The sequence below is a fragment of the Euleptes europaea genome, chromosome 1, assembly GCF_029931775.1.
Source record: "Euleptes europaea isolate rEulEur1 chromosome 1, rEulEur1.hap1, whole genome shotgun sequence".
NCBI lineage: Eukaryota > Metazoa > Chordata > Lepidosauria > Squamata > Sphaerodactylidae > Euleptes > Euleptes europaea.
The window spans coordinates 46,154,785-46,172,927 of NC_079312.1; the positions used below are offsets into that span (position 1 = coordinate 46,154,785).

At 43.3% G+C, this 18,143-nt stretch overlaps 1 protein-coding gene across 1 annotated transcript in view; it reads left to right on the top strand.

The window, feature by feature from the left end:
• Positions 1-18,143, top strand: part of CNTN6 (contactin 6) — a 187,164-nt gene that overhangs the window by 103,715 nt on the left and 65,306 nt on the right. The window contains exons 6-9 of the mRNA XM_056846756.1: positions 9,435-9,601; positions 12,119-12,255; positions 14,699-14,828; positions 15,022-15,172. Coding sequence (XP_056702734.1) covers positions 9,435-9,601; positions 12,119-12,255; positions 14,699-14,828; positions 15,022-15,172 — 585 coding nt within the window. The remainder of the gene's footprint in view (positions 1-9,434; positions 9,602-12,118; positions 12,256-14,698; positions 14,829-15,021; positions 15,173-18,143) is intronic.

The following is an 18,143-nucleotide window of genomic DNA, read 5'->3' on the forward strand; positions in this document are numbered from 1 at the left end:
CTCGGAGCTTTCAGGCATACTATAGATTTATCTTCACAACCATAGACGCACGTTTATGCACTGTGCTCATTTTTTATAGCAAAGTACAAGGAAATTTGTGATGATCTGTAAAGCATCACAGATGCAACAACTTGTTGTTCCTTACAAACATATGCACACACATGACTATGTTTTAACTATACCAGTACTGTATACAAGGCATCTTGACTGAGCAATGTAGCTCAGTGGAAGATCTACTCCATTACATCCTGGCCTGCCCTATCTACATCGAGCCTCAGAATAAGGAGAGGGGCTGTGGCTCAGTGGTAGAGCATCTGCTTTGCATGCAGAAGGTCCCAGGTTCAATCCCCAGCATCTCCAGTTAAAGGGACTAGGTAAGTAGACCTTTGCCTGAGACCTTTGCCTGAGACCCTGGAGAGCCGCTGCTGGTCTGAGTAGACAATACTGACTTTGATGGACCAAGGGTCTGATTCAGTAGAAGGCAGCTTCATGTGTGTTCATGTGTGTGTTCAAGTTCCTGGCAAATATTCTTTCCACTTTCCACTTATTATCTGATGCCGCTAAACTAATTTTCTTGCTTTCCAATATTGACCCTTTTGTTTCCCGGAAAATGGCACTTTATGGCCTTGCAGCCAGGAAAATCAGGGCAAAGAAAGCCATCGAATGGGGAAAGGAGCCAAACTGATGTATTTTAATCTTACGACTTTTAATGGTTGCAGTATTGTCTCGATTGTAAAGGGCTATGGCCATGCACAATAAACACGACTAACTGACTGACAACTATACCTGTACTGTTTTGTGGTGAGCTATCCAGTACCTCTGCCTTTTTCAAGAGTGAATACTGCTTTTAACAAAGGAGAACAGGATTGTAATCACACACAAGCAGCTGTATGTAATGCACAGTCAATTTTTTTTTGTCGTCAAGTTGCAGTTGACTTATGGCGACCCCCTGGGGTTTTCAAGGCAAGAGACTTTCAGAGGAGGTTTGGCATTGCCTGCCTCTGCATAGGGACCCTAGACTCCCTTGGTGGTGTCCCATCTAAATATTACCCAGGGCTGATTCTGCTTAGCTTCCAAGATCTGACAAGACTGGGCTAGCCTAAGCCATCCAGGTCAGGGTACTATGGACTTGGCCACATAGAAAGGCAAAAAGCTGAAAGAATTGAGTGCAGAGAACAGATGTGTCTATGGAACATCATATGTAATGTTGTAGTGGTGCAGCAAACCACCCAATATATCACATTACACTGTTGCAGCCACCCAAAGTAGTGCAACTGTGACAGTATGAATGTGAGTAAGAAAGAGTAGGAGTCCAGTAGCACCTTAAAGACTAACAAAATTTCTGGCAGGGTATGAACTTTCATGAGCCACAGCTCACTTCTTCAGATACAGCTAGAATGTGATTCCATCTATCCTTAAGTATGAATGTGAGGTATTACTAGACAGGGAATGTGATGAAATCTCGACATGGGGATACTAGACATAATCCAAACCCTGCTGAAAGGCCCAAAGATGCCACATTTGATCTAGGGTGATATTGCAAACACAAAAAAGGGCACAGTAGCCCTTCTTTGAAGGTATAAAGTACAGACATAGGGTGGGGCTTAGTGGTAGAGCATCTGCTTTGCATACAGGTTCCTCATTGAATCGCTGATATCTCCAGTTAAAGGAATCAGGTAATAAGCGATATGAAATACCTCCCTCTACTTGAGCTCTGGAGAACTGTTGCCAGGCAGAATAGACAGTTCCAAACTTGATAGACTAATGGTCTGATTTAGTATAAGGCGGCTTCATGTGTTCATTTATATGCAGTTGAACACCAGCACCTATGGCAACACCACCCATGGAGGAAACGAATATCCAAAGGAAGGATGTTTAAAGCAAAGCTTTTTAAAGGCATCCTCCACTTACCTGGCCCGTGAACGCACTAGCAACCTACCTCGCAATTTACATGCATCCAGTACACAAGTATCCAAAATGACTGTAAATTTCTGTTCCCACTGCGCCGCCTTTCTCCGCTGCATTTGATAAGCCCGAAGACCAGCACGCTCCCACGCATGCCCAGTCAGCACTCCAAGCAAGGACGGCGATTGGTCCAGCGTTAGTAAGGGAGGCGGGGGGAGTGCGGGGGTTGGCTGGCAGCAGGAAGTGGATTGAACACACATTGCATGTTCCCACTTTAAGGCACCGGGTGTGGAAGACGTTTTATTTTATTAATTCGCTGTATCAGCGGATGCCCTTAACCCAGAGAAATTGTGCTCTGGAGACGTCCTCAGAATCCTTCGGGTGAGATGAAGTGGGAACATGCAAAGAAAGCCCGCAGAAATTGGAGCTGCAAACGCGCAGTGCAGACATGGCCTTGGTTAAGTACTGGGAGTGGGGGATTTTCTGGGTACTGCAATCTCGGCTGGTGCTTATGTTTGACACCACACATCTGCTTTGGGATACCCTAGTATTAATACTTTAAGGTCAGTTTTATAGTACGTTTGCTTTGATATTATTCATGCAAAAAGTTGATTGGTATAATTTGAAAATTCCACAAAGGTTCGTTTCAGCCCCAAAACAAGTTGACTGTATTTAAAACACTTTAGCTAAACGTAATAGAAGAGACTGTCTTCATTATCATTTTTTTTTAATTTCACAAAAATACATCCGTTATCCTGGGGGAAAACATCATATATAGTCCTGTTCACAAAGGAGATAGTTCTGATTATATTATTAGTCCAACAAACCCATAAACACCTGTAAGTATAGGACTACTTGCTAATGGGTATTTGTACAACTACCATCATAAAATGGAATACTGCCATTAGTTCACTCTTTATTTTTCCACACTGCTTAAATTATCTCATAAAGTACTGACACTTTTATTAAAATGAGCAGTAGGAAAACCGCTCTCTTTTGGTATGAATTTTTAATATGTTCATTTTACAAGGGTCCATTTTTCCCCCTGTTAAAATATTTTCATTGCTCTACTCCAAGGAATCACTATGAAGGAGGTCTTTTGTAATGAGTGGAGAGTCATATGTCAAGTTGGCATAGCTTTTGTAACCAGTTAATTCTTAAGTATTTATACTGCTACCCTAAGCAGATATACACCCTTCTCAGCCTGCTGAAGTCAAGGATATAACTCTGTTAAGGATAGCATTTTTGTTTAGAATGTCTATTCACCCATGCGTAGGAGTGAAGCCTTTATTGCACGTACCTGGAGCAATGTGGTTCCTGCTTCTATCATAACTGTTCCCAGATGACTCCAGGAATATAAAATGCTTCAGCTCCCATAATTCAGTTTTGGGACACGTTTACATAGCATGCCAGCAATTCCATCCTAAGAATCTGGCATTACTATGCAATTGGTCTTCATGGGGGGGAAGCTTCCTGGACAATATGAGAAGGCTCACAAAAGGGGCAAAGACCATATCACTTCATAGTGAATGCAAATCTCTAGAGAAGAGGAAGAGGAGAAGGAGGAGATCTTTCTTCAGTGACACAAAATCTGCAAAGTTCTTTCCCCCCAGAGAAATCTAAAGTAATTTAAAGTTCCTAGGTAATTAATACTGTATATGGATGTTGTGCATATCAATAAACTACTGCAAAAAATACAGTTGCTGTACCTACACTGAGCATAGCATTGTAAGAGGACTTGATAAGCTGAAGCGTTAGTTGTCAAATAGCACAAGAAGCTGGAGATAGTTGACACAAAGGTTTTCTGACAGTAGAACTTAACTCAGAACAGATGACACTTGGCTCAGCTAATGAGAAGTGGCTTGGACGGGGCCTTGCTGCATAGGAACAGGGTGTCCAAGACTGTCACCTCTCTCTCTCTCTCTCTCTCTCTCTCTCCTCTCTCTCTCTCTCTCTCTCTCTCTCTCTCTCTCTCTCTCTCTCTCTCTCTCTCTCTCTCTCTCTCTCTCTCTCTCTCTCTCTCTCTCTCTCTCTCTCTCTCTCTCTCTCTCTCTCCTCTCTCTCTCTCTCTCTCTCTCTCTCTCTCTCTCTCTCTCTCTCTCTCTCTCTCTCTCTCTCTCTCTCTCTCCTCTCTCTCTCTCTCTCTCTCTCTCTCTCCTCTCTCTCTCTCTCTCTCTCTCTCTCTCTCTCTCTCTCTCTCTCTCTCTCTCTCTCTCTCTCTTCTTTTTCTTTTTTGAGCTTATGTTTAAAAGAAACTAAAGATGAATTCTTTAAAATGGATGAAGCTTTCTGTCATCATATTCCATGTTTGAATGGAGAAGACTCCGTTCCCCCCTTAGCTAAGTGTGTGGTATAATTTTAAGAACTTGTGATGGTCTCATGAATGCCATCCAAGATCTGTATCAATCTACTACATATCTGCTCCAATTACATCTTTTCTTTGACCTGGTTGAAAAATGTTTCACAATAAGACTGAAATGATGGAAGTTTGGAAAACATCCAATTAGGGCAATGCAACAACTGCTTAGATATCCTTGTCCAACTCCACTTCAGGGATTGAAAGTAGAAAATAACAATGAAGACCCATAGCTGAGAGGTAAACAACAAGTTCAGCATAAATGAAAGCTTTAGTTTAATGCCTGGCATCTCATTAAAGAATCTCAAATAAAAATAACAGCACAACCCATAGGCCATATTGGCAGCTATATTCAAGAAACAATACCCTGTCATTATTCAGGAGACACAGGGTTATTAGAAAAGCCTCCAAGCAGGAATACATTGACTCCTGCCTCTGTCACAGAACTTGGAATAAGAGTCAGAAGCTTTGGGTTGGTATGTTGAATCCCCTATTTTCCACCGGCAACTTTCATCCCTTTCACCTCATTCTGTACATTTTCTGATCAAAGGAAAGAGGCTGGAAATTGGGATGTTGCCAGTTTTGCTGTGAACATGTGGAACTTTTCAGGTTTGGCTGTGTTGATCAGATGTCAGCTGATCACCCATTGTGTCTGGTTCCGCATTAATGACTCAAATGTCTGCCAGACAGGTTTGTGTTTGTTATTTACAGAACTACACATGTACACTAAGGACGATTTAGACAAACACTGAATGGTAAGGGTTTCTTAAAAAGAAAACCCAGCATCAATATGATTCATCAACAATTTACATGCCTATTTAAATTGTCTGCCAGCTGGTGCAATGGTGTAGCAAGGGAGGAGTAGAACTCAGTTGTATGAGAATGCACATGCATGAGAAGCCGATTGTGCTACACTGCACTATTAAGAATGAATAGGGTGAAGCAACCTGCCAAACAGCTGTGAACAGTACGATGAACAGATGAAAAACCAGTCTGAAAATCAGCTCATGTTCTCGACTCATGGATAGAATGTGAGCTGAACTGGCACCTGTTCGGGCATCCTTAGCTGCAACTGATGAGAAGGAAAAAGAGACATACAAAAGCAATAATAGAAGGTATGTGGGTAGTAACGTTAATTTACAATAATTAGATTGGGTATATTCCTGTCCAGTGGAAAAGCACTATCCAGCTCTACTTCTAACCAATGAAATTTTTAATCTGGTCCATTATTATTTTGGAAGTAAAGCTTGGTGGCTTTCAGATTCTTGTAGAAGAGGACAAGCCATTAGGACGGCATATAGAAAGGTCTTCCAAGACCCAGACAGCTTCCTTCCCAGTCAAACAATCTGTGTTTCATGGGACAAGGATGAGACAGCACTACTACTGTTTCTAGATACCAGTGATGGAATCTGGATGAGAAACATACAAAAACAAGTGGGATCCACAAGGATTGAGGATGGCTCCCTGACAGCTCCTGCACCCACTCTAACCCCCAACAACAGCTGCGAAAAGTAGACCCACAAAGATTTGTAGGAGAGGGAAATCCTGTCCCCTCAACTTCTTACTCCTGCTTCCTCTGGGCTTGTTCCATCTGCATTTGGCTTTCCTCCCTCCATTTCCACTTCCTGCTCCCTGCCCCTTTTCTCGCTGTATCACCCATTAGCTGCAACATCTATCGGTCTTTGAATGTGAAGGGTAAGCTAGCAGTATTGTCTACTCAGACCAGCAGCGGTTCTCCAAGGTTTCAGGCAGAGACCTTTCACATCACCTACCTGCCTAGTCCCTTTAACTGGAGATGCCAGGGATTGAACTTGGGACCTTCTGCATGCCAAGAAGATTATTTTCCATTGAGCCACAGCCTCTCCCCAACTGCAGGTCCCCACTTAGGATAAAATGGCTCAAAACATGCATTTTCATTTTCACACTGTAGCCTGGTACACTCCTGAAATCATGATCTGGAGTTGATTGGAACAGCGTGGGTTACTAAATATACGTGATACAGCACAACCCCCGTGTGTATCTGCCATTCTATGTACATTGGAATAGACATATGACTTGGGTATGCTCAATCACCGACATTTTGCAATCACAGATGTATTTCAAGATTGTGCCACAATCTACTGAGCAAGTCTATTTATCTGCATGAACTAGAACAGTTCAACTGAAGTGGACTTTTGGAATGTTAGTACTGCATATCATTCTGTGACATCATCAGCATCAAAGGCAAATCTGAGCCACACTGACTCAAAGCCTCAGTTAAAAGCTGCTCTGAAATGTTCTCTGCTTTTCTGGTATGGCAAAGCCGCTCTGCTTTGAAAGGCAACTGTGAAATGCAAGACTATTAATATTTCAAAGTATTCTGGTGACATAGTAAATCATGAAAGTGAGCCTTGTGTGTTTTCTGATGTTACTAGGAACTCAAGAAGTATTTATAGCAATGTTCACACTGGAGTATTTTATCATATAAAGTACATTGATCCAAATATAAATAAAAAATGATAAAAGCTATAAAAATGCAAAACAAGGCGGCCCTCTCCCTAGTCTATCAAGTTCTTCTTATTCCAGCGCCTCTTGCACAGTTCCTATTTTCTGCTCATCATTCTTCAGCTTATTTTCCCTTGTAATTTATCGGCTCTCTGTTTCTTTGTTTACGTTTGTGACTAATATTTCATCACTTTGATTCCTAATGAGCCACTCAAATGAAGTGAAAGTATTTGTTCTTAAAGGGACAGTTTGGGAGAGAGCTGTGTGGTGTTCTCCGCAACCATCCCTCATCACATTCACATTCTTACTTGTTTCAGCCTGAGGGAATGGAATTGAACTGTACAATCTTTCAGGAATGTTCATCACTGTTAATCTATGCTTTACTTCCCCTGTTTAGCAACATATAGCAGTCTCTGTGAACACAAGTGATCTCTCATTTTTCTCTTTGATCTCTTTCTTTGACCAGGGTCATTTAAACTGCATAGTAACAACGTCAATCTATGAAGTTCTCAATTGACCAAATATGTGGAAACTTAAATCCAAAGACTGGACACATGAGCAGGAAAGACAGATCTTTCTACAAACCTGAAAATGCCCCAGGTTTGCAGAAAAATGTGAAATCTAAAAAACAAAAATACATTGGTGGTTGCTCTCCTTCCCATAATAGAAGCTGCACTTACAGCTTTAAGAAACAAATTCCCTCAGTGGCTATTGCTAGGCAACCACATGATATTGCCATCCTTCAACCCTTGGTTTCTGCCAGTCAAAGGCAGGGGGAGGGGGAGGGCTTTTTCCAGAACTGCTCTGGACCTTGAATAGGGCTGCCAGCTCCAAGTTGGGAAATTCCTGGAGGTTTGGGGTGCAGACCCTGGGGAGGGTGGAGTTTGGGGAGGGGAGGGACCTCAGCAGAGTATAATCCCATAGAGTTCATCTTCCAAAACAGCCACTTTCTCCAGGGAACTAATCTCTATGGCCTGAAGATCACTCAGAATTCCAGGAAGCCTCCAGCCATCATCTGAAAGTTGGAAACCCTACCTTTGAGGGAGGGTTCATGGAGCCAGGCCTAGCAGCAATCACATGGATACCCTGCTGCTCCCTACTATTCAACAGCAGCCACAACATGAAAGCCAGTGGGGGTAGTGGTTAAGTTTCAGACTAGGATCATGGAGACCTAGGTTTGAATCACCAATTTGTTGTGGAAACTCACTGGATGACCAAGGCCAGCTTACACATCCTCAATCATACTTCTCTCAAAGGGTTGTTGTGAAGAGAATGATGAAAGCTGCTTTGAGCTCCTGTTGTGGAGAAAGATGATATATAAATGAAATAATAAATATAATTGCAGATGAGGGGAAGATAAAAGGTAGGTTGGTGGGTGGGTGGGAATGAGAGAGGGAAGCACGGAAAGGTGAGCATATGGGGGTTGCCAGGAGGATGGAAAGAGGAAATAACGTGGGGAGGAGATACAGGGGGGAAATGAGGTGCTTCCCGCAAGTCTTTACAGGTTCACCACTGTGCAACTGGGCTTGGCCTAGAAGCCAGCACTTTGAAACTGTGCCACACTTTTTCCAGATAGAGAGTGCTTTGAGAAACAAATATCCTCTGTGGCTGTTGCAGGGCAACAACAACAGTATTGACTTATTTCAAGCCTTGTTTTCCGTCCATTAAAGGGGGGGTGGATTTCCAGGGCTGTTTTGGCCTTTGTTGGAAGATCAGAGCCAGACCTGGCAGAAACCATAGGTACCTTGATACCTTGTGATTTCCGTGATTTACCCAAGACTAGCTGCTTGCTGCTGTTCAATAGCAGCTGTCCCACAAAAGCCAGTGTTGTGTAGTGGTTAGAATTTCAGTTGAGGATCTGGAAGACCCACCACTCTGCTGTGGAAGCTCACTGAGTGACGGTGGGCCAGTCACACGTTATCAGCCTAACTTACCTCGCAGGGTTGTTAACAGGATAAAATGGAAGAGAGAGAAATCAAGTAGGCGGCTTTGGGTTCCCGTTGTGAAGAAAGTCGGAGTATAAATTAAGAAAATAAATAATAAATCTAGCTGATGATGGCATGTAGATAAAAGGTAGGTTCCTTGGTGGGTGGAAAAGAGAGAAGGAATGGTAAGGATATGTGGACTGCCAGGAAGAGCAAAAGAGGAAATAATGTGGGGAGGGGATATGGGGAAAAAGTCCTTGCAAGTTCACCACAATGCATCTTGGCCCAGTGCAGCTTTATTATGCAATTTGGCCCAAACTGGTGGCTAACACTGAGCAACTGGACCAAAGTTTGCTGCGGGAGAAGCTGCCAAGGGAAGGGAACAAGGGAAAGCTGAAGTCAGATAAATGTTGCTTGGCTGGTGGGAGGAAGGGAGGGAGGGAGGGAGAGATGGAAGCTGGATGAATGAGACACTATGAGGATTTTTACAAAAAGAAAAATAGATTAGTAGGAGAGAGGACAATGAGATTCCCAAGAGTTTAGATCCAATGGAGAGTTTCCATGTACAGGAAAATTTCCTCCCATGAAACATGACTTTCTCACCTATCTCTTCCCACTACAACCCCAAATGCCCCCCCTGCAGCATTACAACAATAGTCACTCATAGATAACTGTTCAGAAGAAGCTTGGATCCAAGAAGTGGTTTATTGAAAGTCTAGATTCACTGGAGTCTCTGGTTTTCTAATGAAGTATGTTCAATTCAGTCCTGTTCCCCGTATCAGCTGGAGAAGATCTGATGGCAAAATAATGAACACATCCAAAGGAATCCTTGAAATCCCAGATTTTCAGCAGGAAGATGAAGGTTCTTATGAATGTATTGCAGCAAATGTTCGAGGAAGTAATGTTGCTAAAGGTCAGCTCTTTATGTATGGTGAGTAAATTGAATTGTCTCCACATGCAATGCAGTAAAGCTGGAATATTCTATGAGTATCTTATTGAACATATTTATTTTTCACAGTTATTCATTTATTTAATCATACTTCTATCCCTCTCTTCCCCACCCGGCAGGACTTAGAGTAGCTTACATCATATCATATTTCGTGTTTAGCTTCTAAAGCCTCATTAAATTCTGATTTGATATTTTCTTCTTCTTTGGGTTTTGACATTGTCCCGGGTCGCCCTCCCGCCCAGGCTCCCGGGCCGCCCCGAGTTCCCCAGCCCCAGCCCTCGAGAGGGAGGGAAAGGGCCCAGGAAAACCCCACTCACCGGGGAGAGTGTCGGGAGGGAAGGCAGGCAGAGGCAGGCCCGAGCCTCCTCCGTGCGCCCCGGCAAATGGGCCAGAGGCCCCCGCAACTGCCGATGGCCCCGCTCGCCAGCTGACAAGTGGGAGAAGAGGCGGGGCGCACCACACCCAGCAAGCAGGGCGCAGCATCAGCCACGGAGTCACGGGGCACCCGGGCCGGTCGGCAACCAGGGGCCCCGAGAAGGCTCCAGAGACCCCGCCCATCGGCTGGTGGGAGGGAGGAGGGCAGTAGGGGCTAGCGGCCCCAGGACGGCAGGCGAACCGGCTTGACTCCCGCCCCAGCGGCCGAAGGAAGGTCGTGGTTGGGGAGGGGGAGGGATCAGGCGTGGAGGAGAGACACCCGAGGCGAGGACCCGCCCGGAGCTTGACAGACTCGGCGCGGGCGGAAGGGCTCGGCCCGGGCAGAGATGGGGGCCATGCCTGCTGATGGGATTCCCTGGGGCAGGGGAAGAGAGAGAAAAGAAGGAGGGGTCATATATAGCCTCGGTCGGAGGCGGATGGGGGAGCACAGGTGGTGGCAGGGAATAAAGCAGCGTGGGTGGAGGCCAATGAGGATGGCTGATGACGTACATTCCCTGTTTCCAGAGAGCTAGCAAGCTGACCCTTCCTCCCCCTCTGAATGGTCTGAGGCCGAGGAAACCCTACCTGCAAAAGGTTGGGCTGAGCCATCGGCAGGGGAAGTCCCGCTCGGCGGCGCAGCGGCCCCAGCAGGGTCGCGACAGACATACTGAATAGATCTCATTCCCAAAATCTAACCAAATACACTAGGAAGGCTTGGATACTGCAATAAATCATTGCTGGCAGTGATAAATCCAAGGAGGCATGGGCTAGAACTCATTTTAAAGCCTACTCCATAGTAGTGATGTCAGTGAAGAAACAATAGTTCTCCACCACCATTGCATATTAACAGTGTAGGCCTGTGGAACTCTTCCAGGTGGTAGGGGCCAATTGGGATTTGGATTGAAGAAGGAGGTAGACTTTTCTGCAGTCCACTGTGACCATTCAGCCAAATATCTTGTATCAGTTCCAAATTGAACTCTATATTAGCACTGGCAGGATCAGATAGTCCCACGATGCCAACTTGTCCAGTCTGAGGATGTGGACAGGATTCTTGGAAATTTGGGACCTACCACCCAGCTGCTTAAATCTGCCAGAGGGGGTCTAGCAAACTGGGTCTTGGAGACAGTAAATTACTCCATGAGAGAGGGGTGGTCACCCCTGTCTTGAATCTGGCAATGGTACGTTACTCCTAAAGAAACCTACTCTGGACCCAGGAGCATTGAATAACTACTGTCCAGTCTCACATGTACCATTCTCAAGCAAGGTGATTGAATGAGTGGTGGCTGGGCAGCTTCAGGGATTGCTGAATGAAGCGAATTCTGTGGATCCGTTCCAGTCTGAGCATCAAGATGCTTTTGTGTAAGTTCTGAGTTTACCATTGTCAATCAGTACAAGAACTGAGCAGCCATACTTACAGCACATCGAGATTACTTGTGGACAATTCATTCTCCAATTAATTGCAGAATTAATTTTAGGAATTATGCTTCTTAAACCAAAATAAAATAGTAATAAATGAACAAGAGAAATCTTTCCATCCTTGTAGTAATAGTAAATTATGCAAATAGAAGAGAAGGCATCATTTTTGATGGTTTCAGTCTTCTGCAAATACAGCAGGGCGGACCTGAAGTGAGGAGGAAGTCTTGGCAGGGGCACTGTCTCCCTCACCCACAAATGACTTATCTTGCACAAATGAAGATTACATTTATGGAAGTGGCAAGGAAGGTGTTTCCTGTTCTGTCCCTCTTCACTGCAGCTCACCAAGCTTCATGACAACCTGTTCTAATACATTCCCCATCCCCCAGTAGGGTCATCTTGGGGCAGGGGAGTAAAGGAAGCTGTTTGGGACAGGGGGAGCCAATGAAAATTAGCTTTTGTCAAGTTGTTACTTGGATATAGCTTTAAATGCAACCCTATAGATATAGATATATAGATACATTCTTATGTTAAAGATGTATAAAACCATTTATTTTGATAGGTTTGCCTATATAAAAGTATATTTTTAGTTTGTTATTTTCTCACACCCATGCTGTGAGGCAAGCTGAAATAAAATTCTTACAATAACTTCTTGTTTGTTTGCTGATATAGCCTTACCTGAATGGACAACAAGCATTCAGAATGCCTATCTGTCTCTGTATGACACTTTAATTTGGGAATGTACAGCAACTGGGAAACCAATGCCTTCATATAGCTGGCATAAAAATGGCAAGCCGCTCACACCCGAGGTAAGACCTTAGCCATTTCTAAATACACTATATATGATGTTGAAACAAATTTTTGTAACCCCTCCTCTTTCTTTGCTGTTGACAGGCAGGCAGGCAGGCAGACAGACAGACAGACAACCTAAAAATGTTCTAAATAAAAATAAATTATGTGCCATTCTTTGAAAATGCATGTATCTGTAGAAAAATCCCTTCTTAACAGAGGGATTCTTTGCTTGCATCCATTCTGATCTGGACAACAGGGTTTGATCTGGACAACCGGCTTTGATTCCCCACTCCTCCACATGAAGCCAGCTGAGTGACATTGGGCTAGTCACAACTCTTAGAGCTCTCTCAGCCACACCTACCTCACGGGGTGTCTGTTGTGGGGAGGGGAAGGGAAGGTGATCGTAAGCCGGTTTGATTCTCCTTAAAAGGTAGAGAAAGTTGGCATATAACAACCAACTCCTCCTCCTCCTCCTCTTCTTCTTCTTCTTCTTCTGCCTAGCATCACTGTGCTAAGCCACACTCAGGGTATGGTTGGATGACACATGATGAAGCTAATGAGGTTTGGGTTGGATAAGTACTGAGATTACATGTACCTCATAGTGAATTCCATGACAGGGTGTAGATGAAATACTCTTCTTATGTGAGATGAAGTGCTTACTCTGTTGAAGCCTTATATCTTAATGTTTGTGTTTTAAAAGAATTCTTTTCTGCCATTTTTTTCTATCTATACAATGATTTTTGTCAAACCATTCCTGGCAGTTCACTTGGATTCCTGCCCACTGTTTTTGCTTGTGAATGTTTATTCATCTAGTTGCTATGTAACTCAAAAGGGTTGAGAAAGTCCAGCAAGTTGAGCTTCTGAATGAAATGTTTATATTGAAGTGCTTGAAATTCATAGGATATTTTGTAGGAAAGAGAGAGACAATGTGTGTATGTGTGTACAATTCTGTCTGAGGACAGCAAACAGCCTGCAGGTCGAACTAAGTATGCAGAAGATATTTGTAGCCAGCTTCTTGGAAAGGAAAAGCAGATAAGTAATGGAATGTGGTTAATTAGATTGCTGTGTACCAGCCAGACAACCTCAGGCTGTGTTCTCATCAAAGTTTTAAGCTAAATAAGGTTGGGATGGGTCAGTACTTACTTGAGAATCCTCTGAAGTAAACCCAAACAGCCACAGAAACTAGATCCCTTTTATTCAGTAGGTGGCACTCTTCCTTCTGCTACAATGTTCAGGAAGCCATCAAACCTTGGGTGTAACTGGCCTCATCGTAAGCTAGTAGTTATGTATAACAGATGTTGCCTTAGACAATCAGGAGCAGAGCCACACATACATCACACTGATTGCATGTGTGGTCCACTCCATGCATGTTAATGGAGATGAACAGAGCTTTTCCTGTATGGGAATGAATGTGAAAATCTATTCCTTCATTTTCAATGAATGAGGATACTGTTACTGGCAGGTGAGCACATCCAAGTTCCCACATTTAGGACTAATCACTAGATTGTTGGCCACTGTTTTAACTGATAAAACTGACACATTCTCTGTTTTCCTAAGCAGTGAGAAGTTCTGGATGCAGCACTACCGGATGAGATGACTGGAGACCCTTAGCCATTTTTATAGATTTATTTACAAATTCAAAATTAGAACATGATGGGGATAAAGGTGGCACCATGTCATATCAGATTCTGAGAGAGAGGGAGGGAGGGAGGGAAGGAGAGAGGGGGGGCATATACTCCAGCCCAATCACACCTCCATACTTTTCTTTCTGCCTCTTTCAAACTCCAGTGGTTTTCCACACATGCTTGTGATCTCTCCTCCGTGAGAGAGGAGGAGTCACATTCTGCAAATTTCATACAAGATTTAAAAAAAAAATTAAGAAAACATCTGGAGTAATTACAGAACAAGAATATTGCTAAATGTTTTGGATTGTACTTCACCTTAGGCAAAACCATGGTGATAGACCTATTTGAAGGAAGCAATTTTACAACAACACAATTCTTTCCGTTAATATATAGAGAAATACTAAATATAAGATCTGGAGGACAATTTGATACTTCTAATACACTCTATAGTACCACTTAACATGCTTCAGGTTTGGAGAAGACCATACAACAGTTAAAAAAAAAAGATGGATTTGCTTAGTTAAAAGTCTGGATAAACAGAAGCATTTAGGCCTGGGACCTAAAGGAAAGTAAGGGAGGCAGCAGGCAATGTGTCAAGTATTTGTATGTGGACTGCACTAGAGAAGTAACTGTGGTGAAGTTAATATGCTTGGCTAACAAACTGAGTGAGGCTCTGTAGTATCTGTGGTGGTATGGCATAAAGCCATAGGCCCAATGTTTTGCATTGTTACACTTCCCTTCTCCAAGAGAAAATTCTATTTCAAAATTGGAATAGATTATTTAGGCAAGATTAATATTGGTTTCCTTTCTCTCTCCCCTCCCTTCTCTTTCTTAGGGTAGAATTCAAATTGAAAATGGAACTCTTGCTATAACTATGCTGAACATTTCAGACTCTGGTCTCTATCAGTGCATTGCAGAAAATAAACATGCATCCATTTATTCCAATGCAGAATTAAGAGTAATAGGTAAGTTAATGAGTCATGTGGGGGGGAGCTGAAGACTGGAATGGAGAATCAAATTAAGATTTCTTGGAAGAAGTCATTTAACGGAGTCAATAGACATGCCCACTGTAAGACAGAAAGGCAATTAATGTGTTTCCATGGAAATGCCCTAAAAATATGTTTCAGGTGACACTGTTCCTTTTTTTTTAATTACTAGCTTCAGCTCCTGATTTTTCCAAAAACCCTGTGAAAAAAATGTCGGTTGTCCAAGTTGGAGGTGAAGTCACCATTGAATGTAAACCAGATGCTTCTCCCAAGGCAGTTATTAGCTGGAAAAAAGGCACTGAGGCTCTACAGCAAAGCAAAAGGTATTTCGATAAAGTGTTTGTATGTGGGCAGGAGCACTGTTGATCCTATCTTGGCCAAGATCCCAAAGGGGCATGCACTAGCCTCATGGAACAATTAATTTATTTTTCCTGTATACCTTCCTACTACATATTATAGATTTAAAGCTGTTTGTAAATTACCTTTACATAACCATTTCTACAGCTTCTATGGCTTAGGGCAGCTCATTCCTGGGGGTGGGGTATATCCATGGCAGACAGGAGCAGCACAGCCACACCACCTCCTCAGAGGCTTCCCGGCCATCACAGGGAAAAAAAAGCTTTTTTAAAGGGAGGAATGCCCCATTGCAAACAGAGGTACAATGGGGGCATTCTCTCCCTTTTCGGTGGCGCAGCCCCAGCGCAGCTCAAGGGGGCATTCCTGGGGTAAAAGGGGTTAGGAAGCTGACTAATGTCAGTTCCACTTAGGGTTGCCAGGTCCCTTTTTGCCACCAGCGGGAGGTTTTTGTGGTGGAGCCTGAGGAGGGCGGAGTTCAGGGAGGGGAGGGACTTCAATGCCATAGACTTCAATTGCCAAAGCGGCCATTTTTCTCCACGTGATCTGATCTCTATCGGCTGGAGATCAGTTGAATTAGCAGGAGATCTCCTGCTACTACCTGGCAGTTGGCAACCCTAGTTCCACTTTTTGAACTCCCCCACCCCCCAGACACTGGCATAGCCTGCTGCTTCTAGAATTTAGGTCCCGGCACGGCAGCAGTGGAGGCCTGCAATGCTCCGGAGCTCCTAGGCACCAGTGGGTGTGCCACCCAGGATGGTGTAAGTGCCCATTATCCTGGGTTAAATGGGCACTTACGCCAGTGCAGGGTCACACCAGCTCCTATGGAGCTTTGTCCCCCCCCTCAGGAATGCGCTCAAAGTGTTTCTCATTCATTGGACACAAATATTTACTGAATCAGACAAAGAGAAGCCTAAGTAAGTACATTATTTTCATATCACATACAGCAAACAAACAAACAAACAAAATACAGCATTTTGCTAGATTTTTTAAAGGGATAGTTTTCCACATCTGAAAAGAATGATTTAATTTTTATTGTGATTACCTGCCTTATGGTTTTCCTTTTTCCATAAATATTCAACCTATTAAATGAGCGGCGCCTGGGTGGGGTGGCGGCGCTGCTGCTGAGGCGGAGCGGGGCAGCGGGAGGCTTGCGGGAGGCTGGCGGCAGGCGGCTCTTTCGCTTGGACTTGCCACTGAGATGCACATTTACCCCATCCAGATTCTCAAAACTGCATGGGGGGGGTTGTTGTCTATTTGTGAAAGAGAGGTTTTGCCTTGGACTTGCCACTGAGATGCACATATCCCACATCCAGATTCTCAAAACTGCATTGGAGGGGGGGTTGTTGTCCATTTGTGAATTGGAAGTTTTGCCTTGGACTTGCCACTCAGATGCACAACTCAACAATAAGCCCCCCTGCAGAGTTTTGAGAATGCAGATGGGGGAAATGGTGTTTGTCAGTCATTGCCATGATTTAATTTTATGGATGACAAAGGATAGTACAGTTAGTTCTGAAAATGAAATCCTTAAAGTGTGGAATTCTCTGCCAAAGAATTTTAAATCAATGAAAGCACTTGGGATTGCTTTCCTTACTTTGTTTGGATCATTTTATGCTTGTGAGCATAAGATGTTAACGTATGAGTTGTTTTTCTAAACTAAAATTTCAGTATTCAGGTTAAATTGCCGTGCTGGCACTTTACGATGAATAAGTGGGTTTTGGGTTGCAGTTTGGGCACTCGGTCTCTAAAAGGTTCGCCATCACTGTACTAGACCGATGCACTACTTGGGAGCTGAGAGGTTCCAAAATCTCTGGATGCTGGGGGTTTATCTGCATCAAACGCTATTTTTCCGTTGTGATATATTGCCAAAAAGGAAAGAAAGAACACAATCTTTTGTACTTTGACAAAAGCTTAACTGATTGTACATATGTTGTCATTACTATAATACACCACTAACTGATCAAGATTACCCACTGCTTGCTAAGGTCTTAAAGAAAACCTAAGGAATGTGTTACATTATCCATATTAACCCAGAAGCCCAGAAGCAGGAAGCTTCAAGCTACCAGTTGCAAAGTATTAACTTCGCAAAGTTTTACCAGCATCCTAAGCCTCAGCAGAATGCTCTCATGTTAATGATGCACTGATACAAAAAAGTATTTTTCATCCAAATTTGGAATAAAATGGCCTTTTCAGTCACAGGTTTTTACACTACAGAATGGACCAGAGTTTAAGTGGCAGCATGCATTTTAATTGCAATCCTTATTTCCATTCTCCCTCTATTTTAAAAGAGAAGGAAAGCACTTTTGCCCTCTTGCATGCGTATTCGCTTAAATCTTCTTTATTTGGAGGAGGGACCCTGTTACCTGAAGAGTAATCAGGGACCAGATGCTTTAATTTTAAAGCTCGGTCTTCAGTTTGGTTTGTGTAATTAATTTTAATCTGCTGGGGAATATGCTTGATTGACAACTCTTTCAGATGTGAGTTTCGGGATGACAGAACAGATATGAGTGTTCAGAGCTCTTGTGTATTCTAACAAATCCATATGTAACTTTAGATTGACCTGAGGGGAAAAACCTCTGATTGTACAATTTAGATAAAACTCCTGAGGGAAAATTGTACGCCTGTGCATTTCCATCTGTGTGCGTAAGTGTATGTACCAGTGTCACATAACTGCTGTTTCACTGCTTATATCTTTCGTTGTAGCTAGAACTAGGCAAGACCTCAGGCTGCAAGATTTAATATGTCTACACAGTCGTCTTAATTATAGCAAGAATATAATACATGGAAGAAATTCAGGAGGGTGTTTCAAGCAAGATTTACAAAATATAATAATTACCATGTGGGCATTGAGCACATCCACTACATTTGTATGTAGTTTGTATGTGTGGAGGCTCCATGGTTATTGTCACCAGGCATGCTCAGAGTACAGGGGGAGAGGCT